This window comes from Microtus oregoni, unplaced genomic scaffold, assembly GCF_018167655.1.
Source record: "Microtus oregoni isolate MIOR12 unplaced genomic scaffold, Mior012 000022F_ref0000154, whole genome shotgun sequence".
Taxonomy (NCBI): domain Eukaryota; kingdom Metazoa; phylum Chordata; class Mammalia; order Rodentia; family Cricetidae; genus Microtus; species Microtus oregoni.
The window spans coordinates 19,946,534-19,972,539 of NW_024543081.1; the positions used below are offsets into that span (position 1 = coordinate 19,946,534).

Sequence of the window (26,006 nt, forward strand, 5' to 3'; positions counted from 1 at the left end):
GCACCATGTGATGCTGGCAGTGGGGTCCTACCTCTGGGAAGTGGATATGACATTTTAGCTGATCTATGAGTTCCTGTGTCCAGCCTTGACTATCTCTCAAGGGTTGTGGGTGGAATCATTTTGGAGCTTGCAGATCATGAACGTATTCAATGAAGAAATGAACAAAGACATCAATGGAGATGACCCTGAGGATTCCATAGCCATTTTTTTTCCTGAGCTGAATGCATCTCTGATCCCATGTGCCTTATACCTGGATCAGTGATGGAGGAAGGTCATTGGCCAATAAAGAAACTGCTTGGCCCTGTGGGTGGAGTAAACAGAACAAAATGCTGGGAGGAAGAGGAAGTGAGGTCAGAGTCTCGACATCTCTCCTCTCGGGAGCAGACGCCTGAGAGAGACGCCATGCCCAGCTCCCGGGCAGACACACGGCATGAAGCTCCAACCCAGGATGGACTAGGCTAGAATCTTCCCGGTAAGACCGGTTCTCACAGATTATTAGAGATGGGTTGATCGGGATGTGAGAATTAGCCTGTAAGTGCTAGAGCTAAAGGGCCAAGCAGTGCTTAAAAGAATACAGTGTCTGTGTAATTATTTTGGGGCATAAGCTAGATGAGCAGGCGACCGGGGTGCTGGGAACGCAGCCCTGCCGCCGCTCTTATTACTACAGATCAGTGTCCTGCAATCTCCATCATAGTGTCTAGTGACATTGCTGGTCACATGGCCCAAGACCTGACTGTGATATACTGACAGAGTGGGGCTCAGAATAGATGCTCTGAGCTTCCCATTCACACAAGACATCCACCTTTTCATAGGAAAGTGCCTGTTCCATGGTTTAATGTCTAGAAACCAAGTACAAATTGAAATATAGGGGCCATATTTACTATTTAACTATTTAGTACATTGAGTAATTTTATTTTCTCTAAAAAGTGGGTGATGGCGAATATATATATATGTATGTATGTATATATATATATATATATATATATATATGAATGACAGAATCTTCCAGAAGCAGGAATATGGGTTCTGTGGAGAGAGTGCAGCCTGCTGTGAGCCTCTGAAGAGGATGTTCTTCACCTGGCCCTGAAAGTGAGAACCCTTTAGGCACATCCTGGATCCTGTCAAGGAGGATAAATCATTCTCTTATCTCTGCACAGTGCTTTTTCTCACCCAACCCTGACACTGCTGTGCTTACCCTGAGGGCTGTCCACTGAGGACAGGCTGCCTCTCTTAAATCAATTACCATGTATCTTGCTTCAGTGTGTCTAATTGTCCTTTGGAGAGAAGTGACAGGGGTCACGTGTCCATTCACAAGCACTCTGTGCTCTTTGGTTGTTACTAGGGAAGCCATGTTGGCTCTTATTGACTCTGGGATGAGGGAGATGCTTCTGTGATGCTTTCCTAGCCTCCTCTGCAGTGAGGACCTAGAAAGAAGCCCACTCTTGCTCTCAAGCCTAAAGGAGCATCAGCACCTGCTCTAAGTAGCAGAGGGATATGTTATCTCTCCTCTTGGAGGTGAGTGAAGGAGCCCTGAATTAGTTACCGCCTCATGATGTAATAAAACACTTGACAAGAAGACTCTGAAGGGAGGATTTGTTTTCACTCTGTTTTTGGGTACAGTCATCACTGGGGAGAAGCCACTGCAGCAGAATTTTGAGTTAGCTGGTCACATTACATCTGCTGAAAAGAAGGGAACGAGGCATTAATTCTTTCTGATGCTCAGCTCAACTTCTCCCTTAACTTAGTCTAAGCTCCCTCATGAGATGGTGTCACCTGCATTGTGGTGGGCGTCTTTCAATACAGTTAGCCTGTGGAAAGGAGCCCACTTGTTGGTTCCTGGCTGCTCAGCCCCAAAATGATCACACAGAAACTATATTATTTAAATCACTGCTTGACCCATTAGCTCTAGCTTCTTATTGGCTAACTCTTACATCTTAATTTAACCCATTTCCATTAATCGGTGTATCGCCACGTGGCTGTGGTTTTCCGGGTAAAGTTCCAGTGACTGTCTCCAGCTACATGGCTTCTCTGACTCCACCCTTCTTTCTCCCAGCATTCAGTTTAGTTTTCCCTGCCTACCTCTGTTCTACCCTATCAGGCCAAGCCAGTTTCTTTATTCATTTATGCTAATCACAGCATACAGAGGGGAATCCCACATCATTAGCCTAATCTGGATAATCTCTCACAGGCATCTTCAGTCTTGTTCTTCAGTGATTCTGGAGTCTATCGAGGTGACAGTCCACATGAGCCATCACAAGCATGTAGAGCCCACACTGACATAGCCCTTTCCTGTGCTGGGCATTGTGATGAGTCCACCTTCCCATTCTGATGTCACTGCCCCCATGACATTATTATCTTCTTCCTTATCAAACTGATTGAGCAGGAGGGAGTGATGCAGAGCAACGGTGGCACAAAAGACAAGGAGCCAGGGCAGGGAGCTCTGCGGAGAAGCTTTAGAGGGGAGCAGCCTGGTGCTTTTGGACCAAATCAGATCTTGATGGCTGCACTGAGCAGGGGACATGAAGTAGGATAGCCTTAGCAGCTTTAGCACTTGCTTAAGGCACACATGGATATGTGTGTGCATGCATGCATGCATGCGTGTGTGTGTGTGTGCGCGCGCGTGTGCACACTTGGTTATGCTGACACCTAAGATCAGGGCAAACAGGCAAGGATTGGGGAGGGCTAAGGACAGCTATGATAAAGTCTTATCCATATCTGGGTGCCTGGGGCCAGCGATTTTTAATGTAGGAGGCACCTGTTAATTCTATTTATGATCCTTTGGTGCCAGTACCTGATTGCCCTTCTCTCTGTCAAACACCGACCCAGTAATAGCAATATTAGCTAGCATTTAGAGCAGTCTTCCCAGTGCCAGGCACAGCTCTAGGTGCGTTGCTAACACCAGCTGCCTTATCTTCCTGATACCCAGATGAGGAAGCCGCCCATCACATCTCTCACCAGGCAGCTGGGCAGGCAGTGAGGGCCAGCCCTGAGCTGGGCAGTGGAGTCTGTTCTTAGTCTCTGTTGCCCCAGATGTGCTTTGTAAAACTGTGGATTACCCAACATGCCAAATGTTTCATGGTTAGCAGGAGCACTGAACAGCATACAATGAGCGACTTGTCCCTGTGGTATGTTTCAGGGAATGTAAAGCAGTGTCTCTAAAGGGCCAGGAGTTGGTCAGGAACAGAGCCTGCTGTCTTGTGTCCCCTAGGCTATGCAGCTGTCTCTGCCTGGTTACTGGTTCTCTTGCCTTGACTTCTCTTTGTCCATCCATAGCCCATGTATCACACTGTCTTCACCACACGTCTGTGGGGTTTTTAAACTTGATAATGTCCCAGTCCTAAGTATCAGGTCTCTTCTTTCCATCCTTTATTTTTGGGTTTGCCATTAAAATCTCGAAGAAACCCAAGCCTCTGTGTTCCTTTCCACTCAGTTTCTGGTTTTCCGGTTGTCTGGTTTCTCAGTTAGTTCTAATACTACTTTCACATGTCCGCGGAGCCAGACTTGATGTTCATGTCCACTGCCAGCCTCCTGAGAATAGTTCTCCAGCTTGCATCCTCTCATTCTCCTCATTCTGTGTCACCTCCTGCTCCTATGTCACACTGTTCTCTGCCTCCACAGACACTGCCTGGGCTCTATCCATTAGGGGCAGTGGCTCAGCCCCATCTGTTTGCCCTGCTCCTGTGGCTACTCTGTCACTGCACAGGGCTAATCCCTCACCTCTAACACTGTCTCTTTGCAATTTCCTGTGTCTGGGACATTCTTCCAGGTCCCGCATGGCTGGCATCCTTATCTTTCCTTCTGCTTTCACCTCAGATGGCCTCATACAGGAGGTTCACCCTGCCTGTTAGAAAACTCACACCTTCTGCCTCTACCTCCTGAGTGCAGGGACTGTGGGTACTGCCTGGCACTATCTCTCCCACCCTGACTTCTCCCTTCTTTTTAAAAAATACATTCCTGCTGAGTGGTAACAACACTCGCTTTTTATCCTAGCACTTGGGAGACAGAGGCAGGTGGGTCTCTGAGTTCGAGGCCAGCGCACGAGTGAGGACAACCAGAGCTATATAGAAAATCCCTGTCTTGAAAAACAAAACAAACTGAACAACAGTAACAAACAAAAACTCCCCAGAATTCAAACACAGGGCTCGGTGTGGAGAGAGAAACTCTTGTGGGTGATGAGACCCGGGGTGTTTATCTTTTAGCCTTTGTCCAGGTGTCTGTCCTTGGTCTTCATGCAAAAACTAACTTGATCATTGGATCATCTTTGCCCTTGGTCAAAACCAATTACCTGCGATAGTTTGGGTCTACTTTTGGAGTTGTTATTCTCATCTATTGATTTGCTGGCCCTAGTCAATATAAGAGGAACAAAATAAAGATAATTTCAAAGGCAAGCGTGTTAGAACTGAGGCAGCAAACTGAGTTTATCCAGTGACAATGACACAAAGCACATACTTAGTATAACAAAATAGCTAGGAGTCTGGAAGGAAGAAACAGGTCAAGGGAAATGCTGGAAGGACACGAATGAATAATTCACAGAAAGATACAATAATGGCCCAAGTATACAAAAAGATGCTCAATTTTCATAACAAGAGAAATGTTATTTAAAGTTGAGGGTATTCTAATTGTCACACTGTCAAAATTTGGGCAAAAAAGTTGCCAAAAAATCACTCTTTTTTTTGGAGTGATTTTTATATTTTATTATTTTATTTCATACTAGGATTGTAACTGGGGCCTCTGATTGACAGGTAAACGCTGTACCATTGAGCCACAGCCCAGTCTTGGCTCCCATGGTTTAGAGAAAGAAAAGGCCCTGGTGCTGCTCTCTACTCTGCTGTGGTCTACAGGGCATCTGCTTCTGCATTACCTTATAATCTTTGCTGCTCACCACACAGACATGTTGGCTGAGGACTCATCTGGTCCTCCAGCCTCTAGCTGGCTTCTTTCCTTGGCACCAGCACTAAAATACTCCCTTGGGTTACTGATCGCCCCTGGCCTCTTCCCCACCCCTTTCTCTGCTCCAGATTCTACTTCTTGACCAGCACAGGTCCTCCGGGTCTCCTGACCTGGACTGTGCTGAAGGCTGCTGTTTCTCAAACCAACCCCTCTGTTATCGTGGCTGCACCATTTCATTTGTAGCTGCGTGGTATCTTTAAGGCATAATTAACACCGAAGAGAGATTTTGGCCAAAAGTGCTAACTAACTATGAAGTAATGGTATGACTTTCATTGGTAGGTTTCCCTGACTCCCAATGGACTACTGTGCTGGTCTGGTGGCAGGAACAAGCCCCAGCCGGTGGCTGGTCCTGGGCGTTTGGCTCCCGAAGTGGACTGCATCCCAGCTGTTGCTCTTTTGCCATATCACAAAACGAATCTGCGGTGACAGGTTCAATTGAGGTCTTCAGAAATTAGAGACCTGCTTATACTTTTAAATAGGCTGGGATGTGTTGAGGGTGGTTGTTTTTTTTTTTTCTCCCGTAATAGCTTCAGTTATATTAGAGACTGTGGAACGTTAGATTAGTAATACAAAATGAACAGTAACAGTTTTGATAAGAGCTGATCAAAATCTAGGGCAATATCTGTCAGAACACTCAGATTCTGAGCAAGGATATTGAACTAGAGAAGCGAAAGGCCTTTTCCAAGGTTATATGCAGTTTTAATTACTGTCAGTCACAGGCTCTCTCTCTCTATTCTTTGATATGCAACCTGGAGTTGAGAGGCCCCACCTAAGACTCGTACAGATTCCTTGGTGGTTCCACACCTATGTGTCCAGCATTAAGCATTGTTTAAATGTTTACAAATGATTGTGTGCCTCTCAATAATAACACTGGTGTCCAAAATCTGGTTGACTAGGTGCATCTTACATTCTTTGCCGTGCAGCCTCAGACACTAAAGCCTCATGGGTTTTGGCAAATGTGTGACCTGGATGGCCATCCCCACCACTGGGATGTGGAACACCCCAGGACCCCTGAAAGTGTCCCTCACTCCTTTACAGCTAAGTCTTCTCCTGTTTCCGGGCCCAAACAACTCTGATCTCCTTACTGAGACTAAAGACTGACCTTTCTAGTGTCCAGTGTGCTCTTGGGTCAACTGCTCTCAGAATAACCATCTCAAGAGTCACCCATGCTCCTGACACCACTCCCTGTTCCATTTCACGGGGTGGAGGAGGCAAGCATTCTTTTTTACAGGCACACAACAAAACTGACTAACCATCCACCCATTCTTTACTGGACATTGATTATTTCCAGTTTCAAGTTGCTGTCAATCACTTCTCCAGACATATTTATATCCATCTTCGTGTGGATAGATGTTTTATTTTTCTTGGTGTGAATTTATTGCTCAATCATAATATAGGGATTTCAAATTTAAGTTTACAAGAAATTACTTAATTATTTCTCAAAGCAATTGTGCTATTTTTATAATACTCTCTGCAGTATATGAGCATTTTAGTAGATTTCTTAAGATTTTTTTTAATCAGGATGGTGTCTCTGAACTGTTTTATCCCTTTCCATAGACACCTTTAATTTCTTGACATTGAATTTACATATTATGTAATTATGTCTAAATTTTTGGTGGAAATATTTAGCTACTTACCATTAAGTCTGGCTTTTCATTGAGGTTTTAATGGTACGTTTTATAAAATATACTTTTCCATGTGTTATTTGCTCCAAGTTTTAAAAAGTGTAAATGGGTTTTGAATGCTGCCTCTGCTTTTGCTGTTGATCGTGTGGCATACTTTTTCTTTCTGTTGACAAATTGTTAACTACAGTGAGAGATGGTCACAAGTTGATGCTCAGCGATTAAGCCATCCTTGTGTTGCTGAGATGAGACTCATGTGGTCATGATGTATGATTCATTTTATATAATTTAAATGTTGATTCATTAGTACTTTGTTAGGAACTTTTACAGTTAAATTTATGAAAAATACTAGCCTTAAAGTGGTTTTCTTATTAAACTTTCTGGCTTCAACATTTGAGTAATACTGCTCTGATAAAAAATTGGGACTGTTTTACAAAGAGTGTGTGTGTGTGTGTGGGGGGGGGTGTGTGTGTGGGTGTGTGTATGAATGAATTGTGTGTGTGTGCTACAGCATGCAGGTGAATGTCAAAGGACAACTTAAAGGAGTTAGTTCTCTTCTTCTGTTAACTCTGTGGATCAAACTCAGGTTGTTAAACTTTGATATCAAATGTGTTCACCTACTGATTCACCCTGCTGGCCTTCTCCATCTTTTTTTCTCAAACATGTATGAAAGTGACATTTTTCTAAGCCTGATGTTTGATAGAATGTTCTGGGTGAACAGCTGCATATCAGGCTTCTTTTAGAAGATGCTTTTCATGTGAGCTCAGCCCCTGATCATCATGAAGTTCTACTTCTCTTTGATTCTGTTTGGGAAGGAGTGCTCACTGGGCATAAATTACTGTCAGTGTTGGCCCAGAGTTCGTCTTCCATTCAATTCCTTTGCCCTCTGTGGGATCTGAGGCTCACTTTTATTATTGACATTGGAATTTTGCTTCCTTTTCCTTGACTAGCCTGAGAAGGATGTTACCTTTCTTGATAGTTTTAAGAAGTTGCAGTTGATTCTCTTGTTGTTGTTGTTGTTTTGGAAGGGGAGGCTGGGGTTGGTTATTGATTTTAAGAATTTTTTTTTGTCCTCTTTCTTAACCTCTTGTTCCTTTGCATCCTGTTTTTGGCCACCAGAGGTTTCACATATCGTGACACTTTGCTTTGGCAGTGCAGGTAACAGCTTATCTCAGAAGTGTCTGGGCTCAATTACTTATTAACTTGAGTATCTTCAGGGCAACAGTGTGTCACCTACCTTCCTTACTGTCATGGCTTCTGCCCATAGTGGACATCCGTCCATGTCAACAAGTGAATGGTAGATGGGTGAATGAATATTCTTATGAGTGATTTCCTTGAATGGTGGGGCCAGGGGGTGGGTAGAACGACTAGTTAGATAGCTCTGTGTTGAGTCTTTGGGCCATGCTATGCAGAACCCCTAACTACACAGAACCTTGCTGTGATGGCTAGTTTTAATTGTCATCTTGAACAATCTAGAATCATTTGGCCAGAGAGTCTCAATGAGAGATTGTTGCAATTGGGTTGGCCTGTAAAGTGTGCCTGTGAAGAATTATCTCAATTGTATTAATTGATGAGTAAAGACCTCATCCACTGTGGGTGGCACCATTCCCAGAGCAGGGGATTCCGAACTCTAAGCCTGGAGAAAGTGAGCTGATCAGAGGCATGCATGCATCCTTTCATCCTGCTGTCCGTTGACAGAGGTTTTTGTCCTGCCTAATCCCACAGCTGTTTAGTCCCAAAGAAACACACAGAGGTCTACATTAATTATAAACTGGTTGGCCTATTAGCTCAGGCTTCTTATTAATTCTTATAACTTATATTAACCCATAACTCTTGTCCATGTAAGCCACGTGGCTTGGTACCTTTTATCAGCGAGGCTTCCTGTGTGTCTGACTGACAACTGTAGACTGAGCCTATCCTCTTTCCAGAATTCTCATGTTTTGCTTGCCCTGCCTATACTTCCTGCCTGGCTACGGGCCAATCAGCGTTTTATGAAAATACAAGTAACAAATCTTTATAGGGTACAAGACCGTTGTTCCATAGCAGCTCTCCTCTTGATTGTGGATGTGACTAGCAGCTTCAAGTTCCTGCTGCCTTGATGCCCTTAGTGATGGACTGTGGCATGGAGTTGTGAGCCAAGCTATTCCTCCTTCAAGTTGCCTTGGTCAGGGTGTCTTGTCACAGCAGCAGGGGAGGAAACTAAGACACCTGCCTCTGTAGACAGCACCTTCCCCACTATAGGAGTGGGCACAGACCACTCAGTTTAGTGTTTTACATATACAGGTGCTCAAGAAAAAGTTGCCATTTAGAGATCCTTATATTAGCCTGAAAAGTCAGTTGTACTGTGCTTTGAAAACAAATATTTCTTTAATTCCTTGCTCATTGCAGCCTTCTGTAAGACTTCTCTCAAACTGAGTACTGAGACGGTGCTCTGTCCTCATATAGATCATATAGTGTCCAGGAAGGACAGCTCAGTGCTGGCTTCCCTTGGCTCTGTACATCCTGTGCCTTTTGCCTGTCAGCCCGCTTTATGGTTTCATTAAAATATTCTAATTTCACCAGGCCAAAGCTGCTTTTTATTTCTTTTTTCTCCTTTTAATCATTAGGAGGGAAGGCAGCAATACTCAATTTCACCAAACCCTTTCTGTGCTTGACTTTTATAACTTAAATGGTCCTCCCCCATTAATTATATCTTTTCTTTGGATCTCTGCAGAGTAAAGAAACAGCCGATTCCAAGAAAATTGGAGTATTGGCTATTTCTTTCTTGTTCCCTGGAGTTGACAGTTATCTTCCTTTGCACCTTTTGTTCACCCCTGGGTGATTTCTCTCCTACAGTCCTCTCTGGAGGAGGTTTTTAAGTTTGGCTTGTGTGTCATGACCCTTGTTTTTCAAGGCCTCCAGAGATTCTTTCCTTGAACACTGTGCCTGTGGTTGAAGCAAGGAGCCACCTTCCTGCTGGTTGATAGCTTGACTTGTTTGTCCGCGTGCAGATTTGTTGCTATGTCCATGCACTCAGCACTAACTGTGCTTCCTGAGATCATAGGCCACGTTCACCTCAACCAAGCCCAGATCCTTGCACTCAAAGGATAGCTGGGAGATTTCATTAGCTAGCTAGAGTCAGTTATACTCAGAATTGACAAAAGGTATCATGTGTGATTTCACGGGGTCTAGGACATGTTTGCCAGAAACGAGTAGCTCTTTAGAGTTGATGGGTCTGTGCTTCGGGCTAATGGGAGCAGAAAGAAAAGCTGGGGCTTCAGTGAGTCTCAAGTATGAGTGTTAAATTTAGAAAAACACCTGTTTGACCAAGTACTTTGTTAGTAAAGAAGAGGTGTGGGTTGCCGTGGGTGGTCAGAAAGAGGGAACAGGATGTTTGAGATGGGAAAAGGACAGAGAGGGAGAGCAAGGAAAGAGCTGCCTTGATTAAGGGCACCATTATAGGGCTTGTAAGAAACCTGACACTGGAGAAATTCCCAGGAGTCCATAAGGATGACCCCAACTAAGATCCTAAGCAATAGTAGAAAAGGCGCTTTAACTGGCCTTGCCCTGTAGTAAGATTTATGACTATCTTAAATGTACCTTCATCCAGTGACTGATGGAAGCAGATGCAGAGGTCCACAGCAGAACACTGGGCTGAGCTCCCAAAGTTCCCTTTGATTTTTAAAAAGCCCAGTAGCTATGGCTGCCTCCTCATTGCAACTAAATAGGTCAGCAGAAGCAGTCAGGGCAGGACAGACATACCTTGCCGGGTAACTGTGGAATCTGAGGGACGAGGGCTGTGCTGGTTAATTTTTTTTTTTTCCCACTTGACAGGAGCTAGAGTCACTGGAGAGGAGGGAGCCTCCACTGAGAAAATGCCTCAATAAAATGGCTATAGATATGCCTGTAAGGCATTTTTTCTTAATTAGAGATTGAATGTGAGGGGGCCAGTCCATTGTGGGTGGGTCCACCCCTGGGCAGGGTGGTCCGGGGCTCTATAGAAAGCCGGCTGCGCAGACCATGAAGAGCAATCCAGTAAGCAGCACCCTCCATGGCCTCTGCATCAACGCCAGCCTCCAGGTTCCTTCCCAGTTTGAGTTCCCTTCTTGACTTCCATCACTGATGGACTATGATGTGGAAGTGCAAGCCACATAAACTTTTTCCATCCTCACATTGTGCTGGTCATGATGTTTCTTCACAGAAGTAGTAATCCTAAGACAAGGGCCGAAGGTAGGCACCTCACTTTAACCTCTTGGAAACACGACTCCCTGTCACACTTGCTAGGGAGCAGTGAGCCCTGACTCTAGTACCTCAGCTCTGCTTGGAGATTCCAGCACAGCAGCACCATTGCTAGACTTCTGTTTTCGTTGCTGCTTCTGGAAAGTGCTTCAGGATGGTGGTCAGAGCCAGGTGTGCTGGGAGCCTTCTCTGTTCTTCTTTGACACAGTGTGGACATGTGTCAGGGGATGTTATTGGCCTTACATCCCGTTGTTCACCTCCTGGGGCCCTGGCACCATGCTATTATGTTCTGGTCTGCCTCCTGTGCTCCTGGGTTATGTCTGAGAGGTGTGGAGATTCACCTCCATGCTTTCCTCTAGCAGTTCTATCTGCTAAGCTTGTTGTTCATAATTCTGTGTGTCTGTGTGGGTTTGCGCATGTGAGTGGAGGTATCTAAGGAGCCCACAGGGAATTCCCAGGATTCCCTGGAGCTGGAGTTACAGGCAGATGTGAGTCACCAAATGTGGGTGCTGGGAGCAGAACGCAGGTCCTCTGGAAGACAGCACAGACTCTCAGCTGATGAGCCATATAATATCTTTCCAGCCTATAATATCTGCAAAGTCTGAATGGAAAAGATTGTATAATAAATGTCTCTGACTTGGCCAGCCATAGGAAGTCTCCATTGCAGAGCCTGCTCTGTTTCTGTTTTGTTTTTTGACTTATTCCCTGTAAGAAATACAGTGAAGTTTTCTGCTTGCAGACCTGCAGAATCAGGTGGTGGCTGGATTTGCCCTAAGGGCCCCTGCTGTCAACACCTGTTTGAGAACACTGCTGTGGAAGGCTCTATCATTTTAGTCAGGAGTTAACTGGGCCAAGGTTTCTTGTTACCATGGCTACACTATGTCCCACAGGCTACAGATCCCTGCAGAGTCACCTTGTACTGAGTGGGGTGGGGGGAGTGGGGGTGGGTAGGAGACATGGGATGTAGGAGGTGCCATCTTTTCTATAATGCATGTCCCCTGTCCTCGATATTTCTCTACCTGTGTTCAGGGCCATGGGTCGGGGTTGTTAACAGCTCTTCCTCCTGAGGAGTCCCTCAGGACTTTGAGGCTGGGGTCGCAGTCCTGGAGGATTTGCCTCATATGCTCAGTCCTCTTCAGTCCCAGGTAGATCCAGCACATCTAGGTTTTCCTGTGCCATCTTGGTACCCTTTCCTCGTGTACTGTGCCATTGTGCAATGCCATGGCAGGGGCTGGGCATGAGTCTCCTCCCTGGTGCAACAGCACTGTACTCCAAAACAATGGTGGGGGCCCTCCCTCAGCATTTCTAAGAATGCAGCTCTGCCTCTTTGTACCTGGTTAGTGTCGCTGTATCTTTGCCCGATTCTTGCCTCCCTGTTCCTGGTCTGGGCTGCTCGTCCTGAGTAGACCAAAATCTCATCCCAAAGGAAAGGATGGTCAGCTATGGCTCGACAGGACTGGGGCTGGAGTTTCCATGTCTTTCCTCCCCTGTATGGTGGCCGAATGTGTTATGTTCTTGTGTCACCAAGGGAGACAGGGTCTACCCTCCTACTCTCCTGCCATTCTTTGTATGTGCACTCAGTAGGGAAGGTCCGGAAGAGCCTAGGAGGGGAGAGTGCAGACCACTGGCGCCCTACTGAACTTTAACCACCCACCATCTTTGTACTGGTGGGTGCCCGTTTGGATGGCACCTGCCACCTCTTCATCCCACGTCCCGTGTCTGGCATGGTGGCACTGCCCTGGTCTTTCTGGAAGGGCCTCTGTTGTGCTTCCCTCTGATCTCTCAGTCACTGTGAGCCTGGGAGTAGAAGTCGCCTTCTACCTGCTGCATGGATGCTGCTCTTCCCAGCCATCCGCTGGTGTGCACCCAGTGTATTTTCTCTGTCAAATACACTGTACCTAAACAGAGTACATACTGGAGCCCCTTCTACCTGAATGCACCGCCGAGGACTGTTCAGACTTTTGGTACCACAGGAAGAGTGGTACCAGATGCACGGTGTGAACTGTGGTAGTTTGATCCTCTCATGTGTGAGGGTCTTGAGACTCTCCCTAGGTGCAACCTGCTTCCCAGCATGAAATCTCATCTACTTGTGGGTACTGATTTGGTATTTGTCTTAACTTTTTAGACTCTGGAAGCCGTCCTGAATTTCAAGTACTCTGGAGGCCCAGGCCATGTGGAAGGGTATTACAGGAACCTGTCTCTGGGACTGCATGTGGAAGTTGAGCCGTCTGTGTTTTTCACCAGAGTCAGCACACTTCCGGCAACCAGGTAACTAGGCTGGAGGGTGTGTGTCTCATGATAATGGTTATCCTGTCTCACTGCCCAGCAAAGCCATGCCTCTGGCAGGGCAGTGGTCCTTGATGTTAGTGGGCAGCAGGTATGCTGTGCTGGCAATCCCTATGGTGCTCTGCTCTGATCTGACTGCCTCTTCTTCAATGGGGGCTTTGCATAGTGATTTGCTTATATTTGGTACTCCCTGAGGAACCCAGCCTTGTTCTCTGTGATGCTCCTGTGGCTTGTGCGATGAAGGTTTTGTCCCAGGACTCACTGTCCAGCACCACAAGGACCTTCTAGCTCAGCACAGTGTCAGCTCGTTCTGCATAGACAATCATTTCCTTCAAGGTAACCCTCTCCGTCACCAGTTCATCCAGGCATGATCTTCCTGAGAAAGGGAAGGGTGGGTTTGTCCACTTCAGGGTCACATGTGGTGAGAAGGGCCATTGGTTTTTTCTTAGGTGGAAGGTGACAATTCCTCATTTCATTCTTGTAGTGTGGAAGTGGCATCAATGCCTTCCAGGAGCCCTTGGGATAGTTTCTATGTGCAGCCCCTGGAGAGTGGGGACCCACCTCCACTGAGCTCCACCAGACTGGTGGACCAGGTCAGCATATGTATGCTTAACTGAGCAGAACAGCCGCCGTGACTAATGCTCACCTGTCAGTCTTTGGACTTCACAAACAACACTCTGACCTGTGCTATTTATTCCTCTCATGTACTTTATAGGGTAAAATAGAGGTATGGTGTCCATCATAATGATGACAGAAAAATCCATTTGAATGGATCGAGTTCACTTACCCCTGGCCACTGGAGAACGGCTTCGGCGAGAATTAGTGGTTTATCTGGGCCGTTTAGCTTCCCGTTTCATCACCTATCACTTTTCCAGTCCTCACTGCCAAGGTGGCTTCTACTTGAATTTGTATAAAGCTTTAAAGTTCCTGCCCCCGAGGCAGATTTGGCCAGCATGTTGACAGCCAGCATTAGGGTGTGCCAGGCCTTCTGCATGTGACTCTGCTGCATCATGTCTGCCTTTCCTGCCCTTTCTCTTCTCTCACTGCCACTGCATCAAGACTTCTCAGAGGTGACACAGGTTGCCATGGATTCTCTTTTGTGCCTCATTGATATGCAGCTGCTATATCATGGTCCCTGTAGCTGTAATGGTAACTTAAGGTTGAAGTAGACTTGGAAGCATTGGCTGTTGGCTGAAGCACCACTTTGGTCTTTGTTGCCAACCTGTAGCCTTCATCTTCTCTTCTTTTAGCTTGTGTATTTCTTTGTCTAGTTCTTGGGTTTAAGAGTTCACTTCTGATCTTCCTTTTCCATTATCTCTAAGTCTAACTGATCTCAAAATCCTGGGATGAAATTTCACTGTCTCTAGATCATGTTGGATACTGTGTATCCTTAGCCCCATAGGGGGTTGACCAGTTGGCTCTAGTCCTGCTTCTCCCCATGTCCCTACTGAGTTCTGATTTCCAGTGTGGCCACTCACACCTTTACAGCCTGAGCTTGTGTCAAGGCAGTTCACTCTTGGGGGCTTCAACTGCATCTTTTCCCTAAAAGTGTCCTTTTTTATTAAACTACCTTTCTTTTATGTAATCCTTTGGAAAACATCTGCTTGACTTTGAGATCTCTTTGACTTTCTGTAGATTTCCCTAGCAGAAGTGTATTTCCATATGTGCATGCATGTGCGCATGTGTGAGTACATATGTATTTCTCTGAGAGTCCCATGCTTTCCTCACACATGTTTTTTTCTAACACATTGTGTGTCTGATTCCTGGGAGCACTTCTGCCTTGTTTCCAGCCAGCACCCCCAAATGCCAGGTGCATCCTACAGCTTCTTTGAAAAAGGGGCAGGCAGAGCAACTTCTTCATCTTCACCAGCCTGTTGGGAGTTTGTTACATTGAATTAGCATGGGATGGGAACGTGGATGTACACACAGGAGTGATAGAGCAGTGGAAAATCAGATATGTGAATAAATAGAAAAGATCTGAGCTCCCTCTGGGCTGGGAGTGGGGAGGAAGAGGAGAACAAGGAATGAGTGGCTGAAAAAGGATGTAGATAGTACAGACTTACTTGTTTGTGTCCAACGTTGCCCCAGTGCAGACAGATTCTGTACTGCATTGAAAGTAGAACTTGTCAGACTCCATATGACAAGACACTAACTGTATGCCCCTTGCCAGAAACCAGCATCACATATGCCCAGTGTATGTAAACCCTAATATATAGGAGGTTGGTATGAACTTATTAACATTAAACATTTGGGCTTGCAAGAGAAAGAGATGGGAAAATTTGTAATGATTGAAGAATTGAGTTCTCATTACAGTTCTAAATATAAATACACATAAAAACATAATTTCAAAACAAAACTGGCACACAAAGGAGAGACGCAGACAACCCCATGGTATACCTACCTGACTGTTTGGATATTATTTAAGTATACAAAATCCACAGGAAAACCATAGCCTAGTCATTTTTGTTAACCAGCTACACCTAATTGTGTTTATGGAAGAGTGAATGCTTATATTAGAAATGAGTGGCTTGGCATCGCTGGAGTGGCTTCTGCATCACACAAAGAAGAGTTCAGTACTCCCAGAAGAAATTGTAGAGAAGAAAGCATGTCAGTAAAATGGGGCGTGAAAGAGTTTGCAGAGTCAATGGAACCAAAAGCTGATACTTCAAAAAGATTAATAATAAAATTAATCATAACTAGGGCAATGAGGGGGACAGAAAGAAAACACATATTGCTAGTAGAAGAAATGGAAGATACGGCCTTCTGTGGGTTTTGTATATGCTATATTTGAAAATGTAAGAGGATACGGTAGAGACCCATAGCCCAGTGCATTTAACAACTTGGGCAAAGCGGATCAATGTTTCGAGAGAGGAAAGCAGACAAAGTTCAAAAATTGACCCAGAAGAAGTAGAACTTGTGAATAGACAATCTCAATTAGAAAGTTCTCACGAAGAAGTATTCTGTGGCCCGAGATGATGCCTCCAGGAAGTAGTTCAAGCTTTTAAGAAGGCAAGCTTAATCAAGGTACATTTAAAATGGTTTTCTTCTGCTTCTTTTGGGTTAGGATGATCAAGTCTTCCTGTTGTGTGACCACTGGGTTCTTGTGTGACCATGTTGTCTTTTAGGTTTTTGGATGAATTCTTGTATTGCTGCCTAACTCATCTTTTTCTTCAATTGATGCCAGCAGTGTCTTTGCATCTTGGCCCAATCCTTGCAGTGGCTGTCTGCGTCTTTGGGAATTGTTCTTGTTCTGTTCTGTCCTGTCAATCAATGTCCGTGTCTCAGGGAGCCACTGAGGTCTCTCTTAGCCTGCTCTCCTGGTCGCTCTCTTGGTCCACTCTGTGCAGTCACAGCTTTTGCTTTAGAGTTCCTCTCTCTTGGTCCTCTCTCCAGGAAACTGTCCTGCTGGCTGACTAGAGAAGCTGAGGCAGGTTGGGGAGAGGCCCAGGGTTTTGCCCCACAATGGAGAACCTAAAGAGTGGAGTGTCCTGCTGGGTGGCTGGTCACTCCCCTCTTGGTTCTCTCTATATTGTAGCAAGGTGTGTTTCAGAGTTCCCCTGAGGTTGCAGGATAGGTGACTTTGGGGCCAGGATGGGGCTTATAGCTTACAAGGCCTGGTGGATGAGGGTGGGTATTGGGGCAGCCTACCTCGAATTACTTATTTCTATAATTTTCTGTTAATGGTTTCAAAGTATGGAAGACTAAAAGTTCTAAAGGAAAAATGAAGAAGATGTAGCAGGCTTTTTCTTTTGTAGGGGGCCTCCACCCAACTCCCAAATTAAAGATATGGAGACTTATTCTTATTTACAAATGCCCGGCCTTAGGTTAGCTTATTTCTAGCCAGCTTTTCTAACTTAAATTATCCGGTTTTTCTTTCTCTACATTTTGCCTCTGGGCTATTTACCTTTCTTTATTTTATATGTCTTTCTTTCCTTCTTACTATGTGACTGGCTCCCTGGCATCTCCTTTGTTCTCTCCTTCTCTCATTCTTTCTTCTCTCTTGAGCCCAGAGTTCTCATTCTATTTATTCTCTCTGCTTGCTAGCCCCACCTCTCCTTTCTCCTGCCTAGCTATTGGCCTTTCAGCATTTTATTAGACCAATCAGGTGTCTTAGGCAGGCAAGGTGAAACAGATGCAACATACCTTTGTATAATTAAACACGCATGCTTACATTGTTAAACAAATTCAGCAGAAATTAAAGTAACATGCCTGTACACAGTTGAAGTAATCTTTTGCAGCATAAAGAAATGTAACACATCTTTGCCCAGTTAAAATAATATCCCACAGCAAGGAGAAATTGTTATTTGTGAGCTCAGTGATCACAAAGGGTTTTTCTTTGCCTATGATGTTGGTAGATTATGGCACATGATTATATACCAAATGAAATTGAGTAGGAAACATCATTCGTATTTATTCAAGCTGACATCATTTCTCAGTATATTAAAAAACAATACATTATTTTGCATCTTACCAAGTCCTGAAATAATGACATTTTACAGAAACGTTTATCCTAATGTATTCATAGAAATTATAAACTTAGAGATTTCAAAATCCTCCAAGGTTTTAATGTTTTCTTAATTACCATGTACTAATGCTTATATAAATAAAACTATAGAATGATATAACCCATTTAGAAAGCAGGCAGGTAGGAGTCCCTCCTGACCCCAACCTCACCATGCTGCTGCTTTCCAGAAACACCACATCACAGGAAAACTCAAGGCCAGCAGCCGTAAGTATTCAAAGGCTGACTTGAAAAACAAAATACAAGTCCATTTCAACCATATGTAAGCCATAATAGCGTACTAACATTACCTGTTTATCCTAAAAGTGCATTTAGTTTAAGCAGTGAAAAATCTACCATTGGAATTTAGCCCATTAATAAAACAAAGGGAAGAAACCTGACAATTGGCGAAAGGCACTTCTTTGAACTTAGCTGGGAACTCTGTGAACTAGCGTTTCTGAAAGTTTCTCAGCATGAGAAAGTTCCTGGGTAGAGAGCGTGTGGTTACTGTTGCTGCAGGCAAGTCTGAACAATTTCTCCATGAACAGGAGCCGGGCAAACGCGTCTGCTGTGAGCTCTCTGTTATATTCCTTGTAATCCTACCCAGAGCAATAGATTTAAAAAAGCAAAAAATAGTTAAAGACCTAAATGTTAGAAATCGATAGTAAAAAACCAACCAACCAACCAAACAAACAAATAAACAAAAAACCCCCCCAAAAAAACAAAAACCTGTCATCATCCACGTGTCTGCTACTGCACAGCACACATGGCCGGCTATCTTCCTGTGTATTAGCAACAACTGGAAATTTGAAAATAATGTTTCAATAAAGCCAAAACACAACTCACAGGAATAAAGTTGTACAATGTGACCTCTTTCTAGAAGGTGTCGAGACATGGGGAAGGGACATGAATACCTGGTGAATGATGTTCGCTGGATACTCAAAAGAGCTGGTTTTCACTGAGATTCCAGTTTCTTCTGTATTGACTATACACTCAAGGCAATCCCAGCTAAAATCCTGATAATATTTATTAACAGTGTTATTTTAAACCAGAAACTAACAAGTTGTTGTGAAAAGTATCTTTAAACAGAGCAGGAAATATTACTTGACCTAAAAGAAGAAAGTTGGAGGAATTAGGTATGTGATTTTAAGACTTATGTAAAGAGAGTGAGCCAGGTGGTGGTGGCACACGCCTTTAACCCCAGCACTCGGGAAGCAGAGGCAGGTGGATCTCTTTGAGTTCAAGGCCAGCCTGGTCTACAAGAGCTAGTTCCAGGATAGGCTTCAAAGCTACAGAGAAACCCTGTCTTGAAAAGACGAGAGAGAGAGAGAGAGAGAGAGAGAGAGAGAGAGAGAGAGAGAGAGTTGTTGGTGCCAATGTGAACTAAGATCAGTCTACCCAAGTAGGCAGTTCATAAATAGATTTAGCCAATTACAAAGCCAATTTTATGGAGAACTGCAAAGCCCTTTCTTTCTCCCCAGAGGAGACGTAGCAAAGCTGCTTCCTGACTTGGGAAATTTCTTAGATCCATTCAGAAATTGCTAATTATAAAATAAAATGTTGATAAATAATTAATTTTGTGAAAATTGAAACCTTATGCTCAAGCTAGCCAGGTGGTGCAATGGGTAAAACCTTATACTATGGATGCCAAATTGCCTAAATTTGATCCTCGGGGGCCAAGTAAGTTGCTGGATGCTGTGACTCAGACTGTGATTTCAGCCCTCCTGTGTTGAGGTGGAAGCTTTCAGGTTAGGTAGCCTGGAGTACAGAGCACAGCAGCAGAACTGTAGAGAGAGACTGCATCAACAAGGTAGAAGGCAAGACATCCTCCTGAGAGCTGTGCCCTGACCTCCAGGTATATGCTCTGGCATGTTGCATGCCTGAGTTCTGTTTCTAAATAAAGTAAATAAATCACAAAAAATTACACTCACCCAAAAAAAAGTCATACCATAAAATATACTGCAACATTTGAACAGGTATTTTTTTAATGGACCCCAGTCACCTGAAACATGTTCTGTGTTATTGCTAGAGGGACACAAAATAAACCTATTATCAGGTACAACTGTATACCTCCCAGAATGGCTAACATTGGTAATCAGTGTTGGTGAAGCTGGGGTTGAACTGGAATTTGTGGGCATTTTGTGGGCATTCACATTGACCAGCAGCTCTTCGGGGAGCTTTGAAATACATACCTACCCAGCGAGATGCCAGTTTCATTTCTGCATGTTTATTTTAGAGGACTAAAAAAAACCTGTATCTACCAAAAAATTCTCATGTAAGAATTTATATAACAGCGTTGCTTTCTATAACTCCAGTGTGGAAATGACTCGGAACGCCTGTGAGCAGGAGAATGGGTGAGCCGTCTTTGATGCAGTCCCACAGGGGGACACTGCTCAGAAACAAAAGGAGCTTCTGGAACACGATGCACAGAGTTCCAGACAGTGTCACCCGCTCTGCGGTCACAGAGCCTTTCACAGTGGCTGACTGTGGGCTGAGGCGGGTAGGAGGAAGTGGGCTGGGAAGGTATGAGGGTCTATTCTTACCTTGGTTTTCCTGGGCTTTGCTTCTGATGGTCCCTCTCCCAGAGAGGACCTCAGTTCTAGGCAGACCATCTTTGTCTGTTACTCCAGAAGCCCCAGTGTCTTTCTACCTCAGTGAATTATTGTGTTTCGTAGGATCCTTCCCCGAGGTTCAGATAGTGTAAGGACTCATCAGTCTTTTACATCTTTGTCTCTCATCCCATATAAGTTGTCCCTTGATTTTAAAACATTTAATGGTCAGATATAAAACTATGTGTGCAACCAAAGAGGGCCCTTAATTTTTATGAGCGATGTCTGGAAAGTTAATCATGAGAGATGGGATGTTGTAGTGTTCAACGCTGGACCAACCCATGGGAGGACCCTGGGAAGCGCAAAGCATTGATGACTCCCTCTAGGTTTTAAGACTGGCAGCATGGAAGCCAAGCTGAAGTTCTATTTTCCTTTGCCACTGCAGCAGAATCGACATGCATCTGGGCACTCAGCATTAGCGGTTTATTGAAGTGGCGTGCTGCGGCGTGTTAGGAATTCATTGCTTGCTTTTTGCTCACAGGTGAAGATTGTTCTGTCAGAATCCTGCGGTGCTCGAGTTCTCCACATCTCACTTTTAAAGTCAGGCCCCTCTCAACACACTTGGACTACAGATGAGGCCGGGCGGGTGTTGGATGTTTTTCTCCGGCTCCTGTAGCTTGCTGGTGACAGTTGAATCTAGGTTTTCATACTTCAAAGCCACTACAGTCTGAACAGCTGAATGACCACCTGCTTGTGAGAACTTTCATGGAGGTTTAGACTGATTTTAGTGTAAACAGAAGCCAGATATGTCACACACAAAAATCACTGTGGCATAAGCCAATTGTATTGTAAAGCCCAGCTGCAAATGTGCGTGGGTCATTTGCTCCCAGAATTGCCAGGGTTTCTGTCCTTGCCATCTCTATAGTTTTTTTTTTTTTTGTGTGTGTGTGTGTGTGTGTGTTTATGTTGTATGTGCATGCATGTATGCAGACACGAGTGTCCGTGTGTGTGTCTGGTGGTCAGAAGAGGATGTCAGGTACTCACTCTTTCACCCTCTACCTTGTCCCCTTGTGACGGGGTCTCTCACTAAACTTGACATGAGGCTGGCAACCAGTAAGCCCCAGTGAGCCAATCCTCCTGTTTCTGCCTCTGCCCCCCAGCACTGAGGTTATAGGTAAATATTGCCATACCCAGCTTTTTTTTTCCTTTTAATTTTTCCATGAGTTCTAGGAAATCCAAACATCCAAGCTCAGGTTGTCATGCATGTGCACCAAGCACTCTTCCCCCCAGGTCATCTCCACAGCCCCTCTGATGCGACCATTTTCTGGGAAGGAAAAGGGAAAGAGAAATGTCCTTTATTCTGGGTATGTTATGTCCAACATCCTGTTCTTATGCCAGAATGTCTTTGGAGGTGGGCATCACACCCTGGAGTGTGCAATGGCTCTGTATGTGTTATACACATCGGCACACGAAGGCTTGGGTCTTCATGCGCCTCTCAACACCATTCTGTGGCTATGGGCCATGTTTGTGTGAGCCAGGTGTCCAGAGACCTAGCTCTGATTCCTTCTGCTGTGCACATGTCTTCATGAGAGGTTGCAGTTTCTATCTGTGGTTGGTCTGTCTGTCCCTTACTGAGAAACCATGTCTGCTCTATCCATCTCACTGGGGAGAGAAGAGAATCAAATCATTGACGAGTGGACCATTTTCCCTAAATGCCATAAAACAGTAAAGATGAGAGGCAGAATATTCCTCTTCCCTCCCTCTCTCCCCCACCTCCCTGTCTCTCTTTCTCCTTCCTCACCCCACCTTTGAAATTCACATTTTACATCAAGATGCCTGATAGTGTTCTTAGGGATTAGTCTGAAAAGGATTAGGCTGCACTGTCCCTGTCTAACAGCTGTGACTCCCTCTCTCCCGAGGAACAATTTCTTTCTAGATGGTTACAGTAACTGATCCAATCTTGGATATCCCTATTTGGAGCTATGTAGAAAATGCCGTCCTCAGAGCGGGGTGCAGGGTGTATAGGTATTTTGTGTGAACAGAAACCATCCTTCTAAAGACACCACTGCACCTGCTCTCTGCCATTTAAAACGGTTCTGTTGGGGAGGGGCCGCTCAGCTCCCCAGAGGTCCCATGCCCACAGATAGGGCATTAAGGCCATTTCAAAAGAGACCTTTATGAGGCTAGTGCTTTTCCAAATTGAAGATTCATTTTAAATTTTGTAAGACTTTAGAATTTTAGTACTAGGATTTGGAAGTAAATCTGCATTTCATCTTCAAAAGATGATAGCATTGATCTTATGTGGTCATGAAATCACATGTTAAAACATGACTTGTGAAGAAATATGGTACCTGGTGCAAAATCAATAAATGAACATTGGAAGTCCTTGTTTCTTTTTTGTGTGCCATGCTCTTTGGGAAAAGGGAGGGTGAGTCCTATAAGAAGATCTACTATGCACAGCTGGCCCTGGGAACTTCCATAAGATGTCACCTGCCTTAGCTGATGGCCCATCTTCCTACCTTAGTGTTAGCTATCTGAGGTCATGCACCCTGACTAGCAGGTATGTTGGCCGTACCCAGCATAATGCTCGCCCAATAAAGGCAATACTCAGTGGGATCATTGATAAGTAATGCTGAGGGGACATGGGACGTGCATGGCAGAGAAAGAAGAGCAGCCCAATGTGAACTGATGGGGAAAGCTGGGCCATGAAACTGTCCAAAAGTAGGAATAGCAATGGCTTCTGTGAATTTGGAGAAAGCTGTGCAGTGGAAGGCCAGAGCCAGAGCCCAGAGTCCTGAGGGCACTAGGCCAGATACAGGAGGAGGTGGCAGTTGTTGCTCCTGTGATATGATTGAGTTACAAAATATTCTGTTCTCAGTTGGCGAGATGGCTCAGTGGATAAGGGCACTGAGCATCAAGCTTGACAATGTAAATTCTACACCCAGACTCCCATAGGAGAAAAGCAACCCCTACAATTGTTTTCCTGACCTTCATGTATAACACACACACACACACACACACACTAAAAAGTACTATGCCCTGCTAAGATACAGGGAGGAGATATTCCTAGCCTGTCATTGTTTGTGACTGCATGATGCCCCATTTACCAAGGAGCCATGAGGAGTCTGCAGAAGGCAATGGAGCCCAGGGACATCAACAGTGGCATTAAAAGGTTTGAGAGATGCCACAAGAAGTGAAAGCACTTGCCATGCAAGCAGTAGGAGAAGGGTCTGCACCCCAGCATGCACCTAGATGACGGTTGTGTGTGTTGGTCCATCTGCAATCCCAGCATTGGAAGGTAGAGATGGGAGAACCCAGAAGCCAGCTGTCTAGTAAGACTAGACTAGCTGAACCTTACCAGCAAGACCTGGGTTTGAATGGGAGACCTTGCCTCAAGGAAAATAAGATAGAAAGTAATTAAAGAAAATCCCTGGCATCACCCTTAGGCCTCTGAGGGCCCCTGCAGACATATATGTACACCTGCACACAGGTACAAACACATAGCAAACATTTGCACATTGCATATATGTCCCTCTCCCAACATGCATAGCAAAAGAGGGACAAGGTAGGAGTGAGGTGCCCTCACTCATGTTGACTCCCAGCTCTGTGATGATGTTTGTTTATAAACCCAGCTCCTGGTACGGTTGTTGTGAGGATTAAGATAGAAAGCTGAATGTCAGGTATTTAAGGCAGAGCCTGGCATATATGGCATAGGTATAGAAGTTGACACTGTCTTCCCCTCTTGGTCTTAGTCTCTGACCATCTATCCTAGGCCATTCCTTTCCTCTGTTTTCACTGCTTAAGTAAGTCCCCAGGATTCCTGGCCTATGATGAGGACACAGCAGATGACTGTCTGTGGCAAGGCATCTTGACCCAGTGGAGGAAAAGCAGGAAGAATTCTAGACTTTGAACCTAGGGCCTACCCTGGAAGGGCCACTGAATTGCTGAGCCTGGCCTGTCCTCAGCTGAAAATCGTGGGAATGTTATACTTAAAAAGCTGTCTCGCTCCCTTCCGAAGCCATTCAGACTCATTTCATAAATCCATGTCTACAGGACGTATGGTAAGTGAGCGAAGCCCATACCTGTTGTGTCTCCTGCCAAGACCCCCGCTGGTGACATTCTGCAGATATTTGCTTCTCTGTGCCACTTCTCTGGCGCTATGCACAGTGCCCGTTTCTGTTCTAAAAGTAAAAATAAGACGTTGCTTCTATGCCAGCCAGATACCTGTGTGATCCACGTTGTTTGCCCTTTCGTATCAGACATGTGGGTGTGCTTTTCAACCGTCTCCCCTCTGCTCTGAGCTAGACTTTCCCTACCGGCTGTTTGTGTCTAACATTTTTGTGTGTAAGTCTGTGTGCAGGTGGAGAGTGTGTCTGAGACAGAACTTGAAAGAATCTGCATTTTTCGTGTGCACTACAGAAATTTCCTCTGCAATTCATCCCTGAGAGTATGAGAATACAACTTGCCAGCCTCATTAAAAATGCCATTCTTTCTTACGAAAAGATGAATGGTTTGAAGTGTGTGCAACTTCTCACTGGTTTTACAACTTTAACATCGTTAACTGAGGGTGAGGCTTAATATCCTTTACGTTTATTGAGCTTTTGCTATTTTTTTTGCCATGTGCTGCCTTATATGTAATTTTATCATATTTAATTTTAGAAGATTATTTTTAAGTGTGTGTGTGTGTGTGTGTGTATGTATGTATGTATGTATGTATATGAGTGTATTTAAGGAGTTCAGAAGAGGGTGTCACATCTCCTGTAGTTGGAATTATAGTGGTTGTGAGTCGCCCCATGTGGGTGCTAGGAGCCTAACTTAGGTGAGCAGAATGTGTTCTTAACTACAAGTCCATCTCTCCGCCCCATATTTAAAATTTTTTATTAATTTGTTTTATTGCCCAGAACTTCTGTGTGTTAAATATTTTTAAAGGTGACCCTATTTGTCATGTGTTTTACAAAGATTTATTTACTTATTTTTATATATGTACAAGTATGTGGCTACATTTATCTATATGTACCACATGCATGCCTGGGTACCCAGGGAGGTCAGAAGGGGCTGTCAGATCCTTTTGAAACTGAAGCTACAGACAGTTGTGAGCCACCATGTGGATGCTGGGAACCGAACCCAAGTCTTCTGGAAGAGCAGCAAGTGCTCCTGACCACTGACTTATCTCTCTAGCTTCATAATTTGTCAGATTGTGATACAAACTCTTATTTGTATTTTTCAAAAGGATTTTAGTGTTACTTATTCATATGTGTCTGTGTGGAGGTATGGGCACATACATGCCCAAAGAGACTAGCATTACAGGTGGTTGGGAAGCACCTCGTGTGGGTGCTGGGAACTCAACTTAGGGTTTATAAAGAGCAGTTTCACGCGGGGCGTTTATGAGTGCTTTGCTTTGTCTGCATCTACTTTAGGGACTACACTAAATTGTTCTTGGTGACATTTCTTCCACTTCTGTTTTCTAGAAGAAATCACACAGTGTAATTTCTTTGCTTAGTTACAAAAAACTGTTTGAGCCCAGCATTGGTGATACACCCTGGAGGCAGAGGCAGGTGAATCTCTGTGAGTTTGAGGCTAGCCTGATCTACAGAGTAAGTTCCAGGATAGGTTCTTTTTTTTTTTTTAAATGTACCACTTTTTTTAAAATTTTTATTTATTTATTAAAGATTTCTGCCTCCTCCCCGCCACCGCCTCCCATTTCCCTCCCCCTCCCCCATCAAGTCCCCTTCCCTCATCAGCCCAAAGAGCAATCAGGGTTCCCTGCCCTGTGGGAAGTTCAAGGACCACCCACCTCCATCCAGGTCTAGTAAGGTGAGCATCCAAACTGCCTAGGCTCCCACAAAGCCAGTGCGTGCAGTAGGATCAAAAACCCATTGC

At 44.7% G+C, this 26,006-nt stretch overlaps 1 protein-coding gene across 4 annotated transcripts in view; it reads left to right on the forward strand.

The window, feature by feature from the left end:
- The window catches only part of Trappc9 (trafficking protein particle complex subunit 9), a 429,432-nt gene that overhangs the window by 249,681 nt on the left and 153,745 nt on the right, over positions 1-26,006 (forward strand). For all 4 annotated transcript variants that reach the window (XM_041672442.1, XM_041672444.1, XM_041672443.1 and 1 more), the window contains one exon: positions 12,916-13,058. In XM_041672442.1, the coding sequence (XP_041528376.1) occupies positions 12,916-13,058 (143 nt within the window). The remainder of the gene's footprint in view (positions 1-12,915; positions 13,059-26,006) is intronic.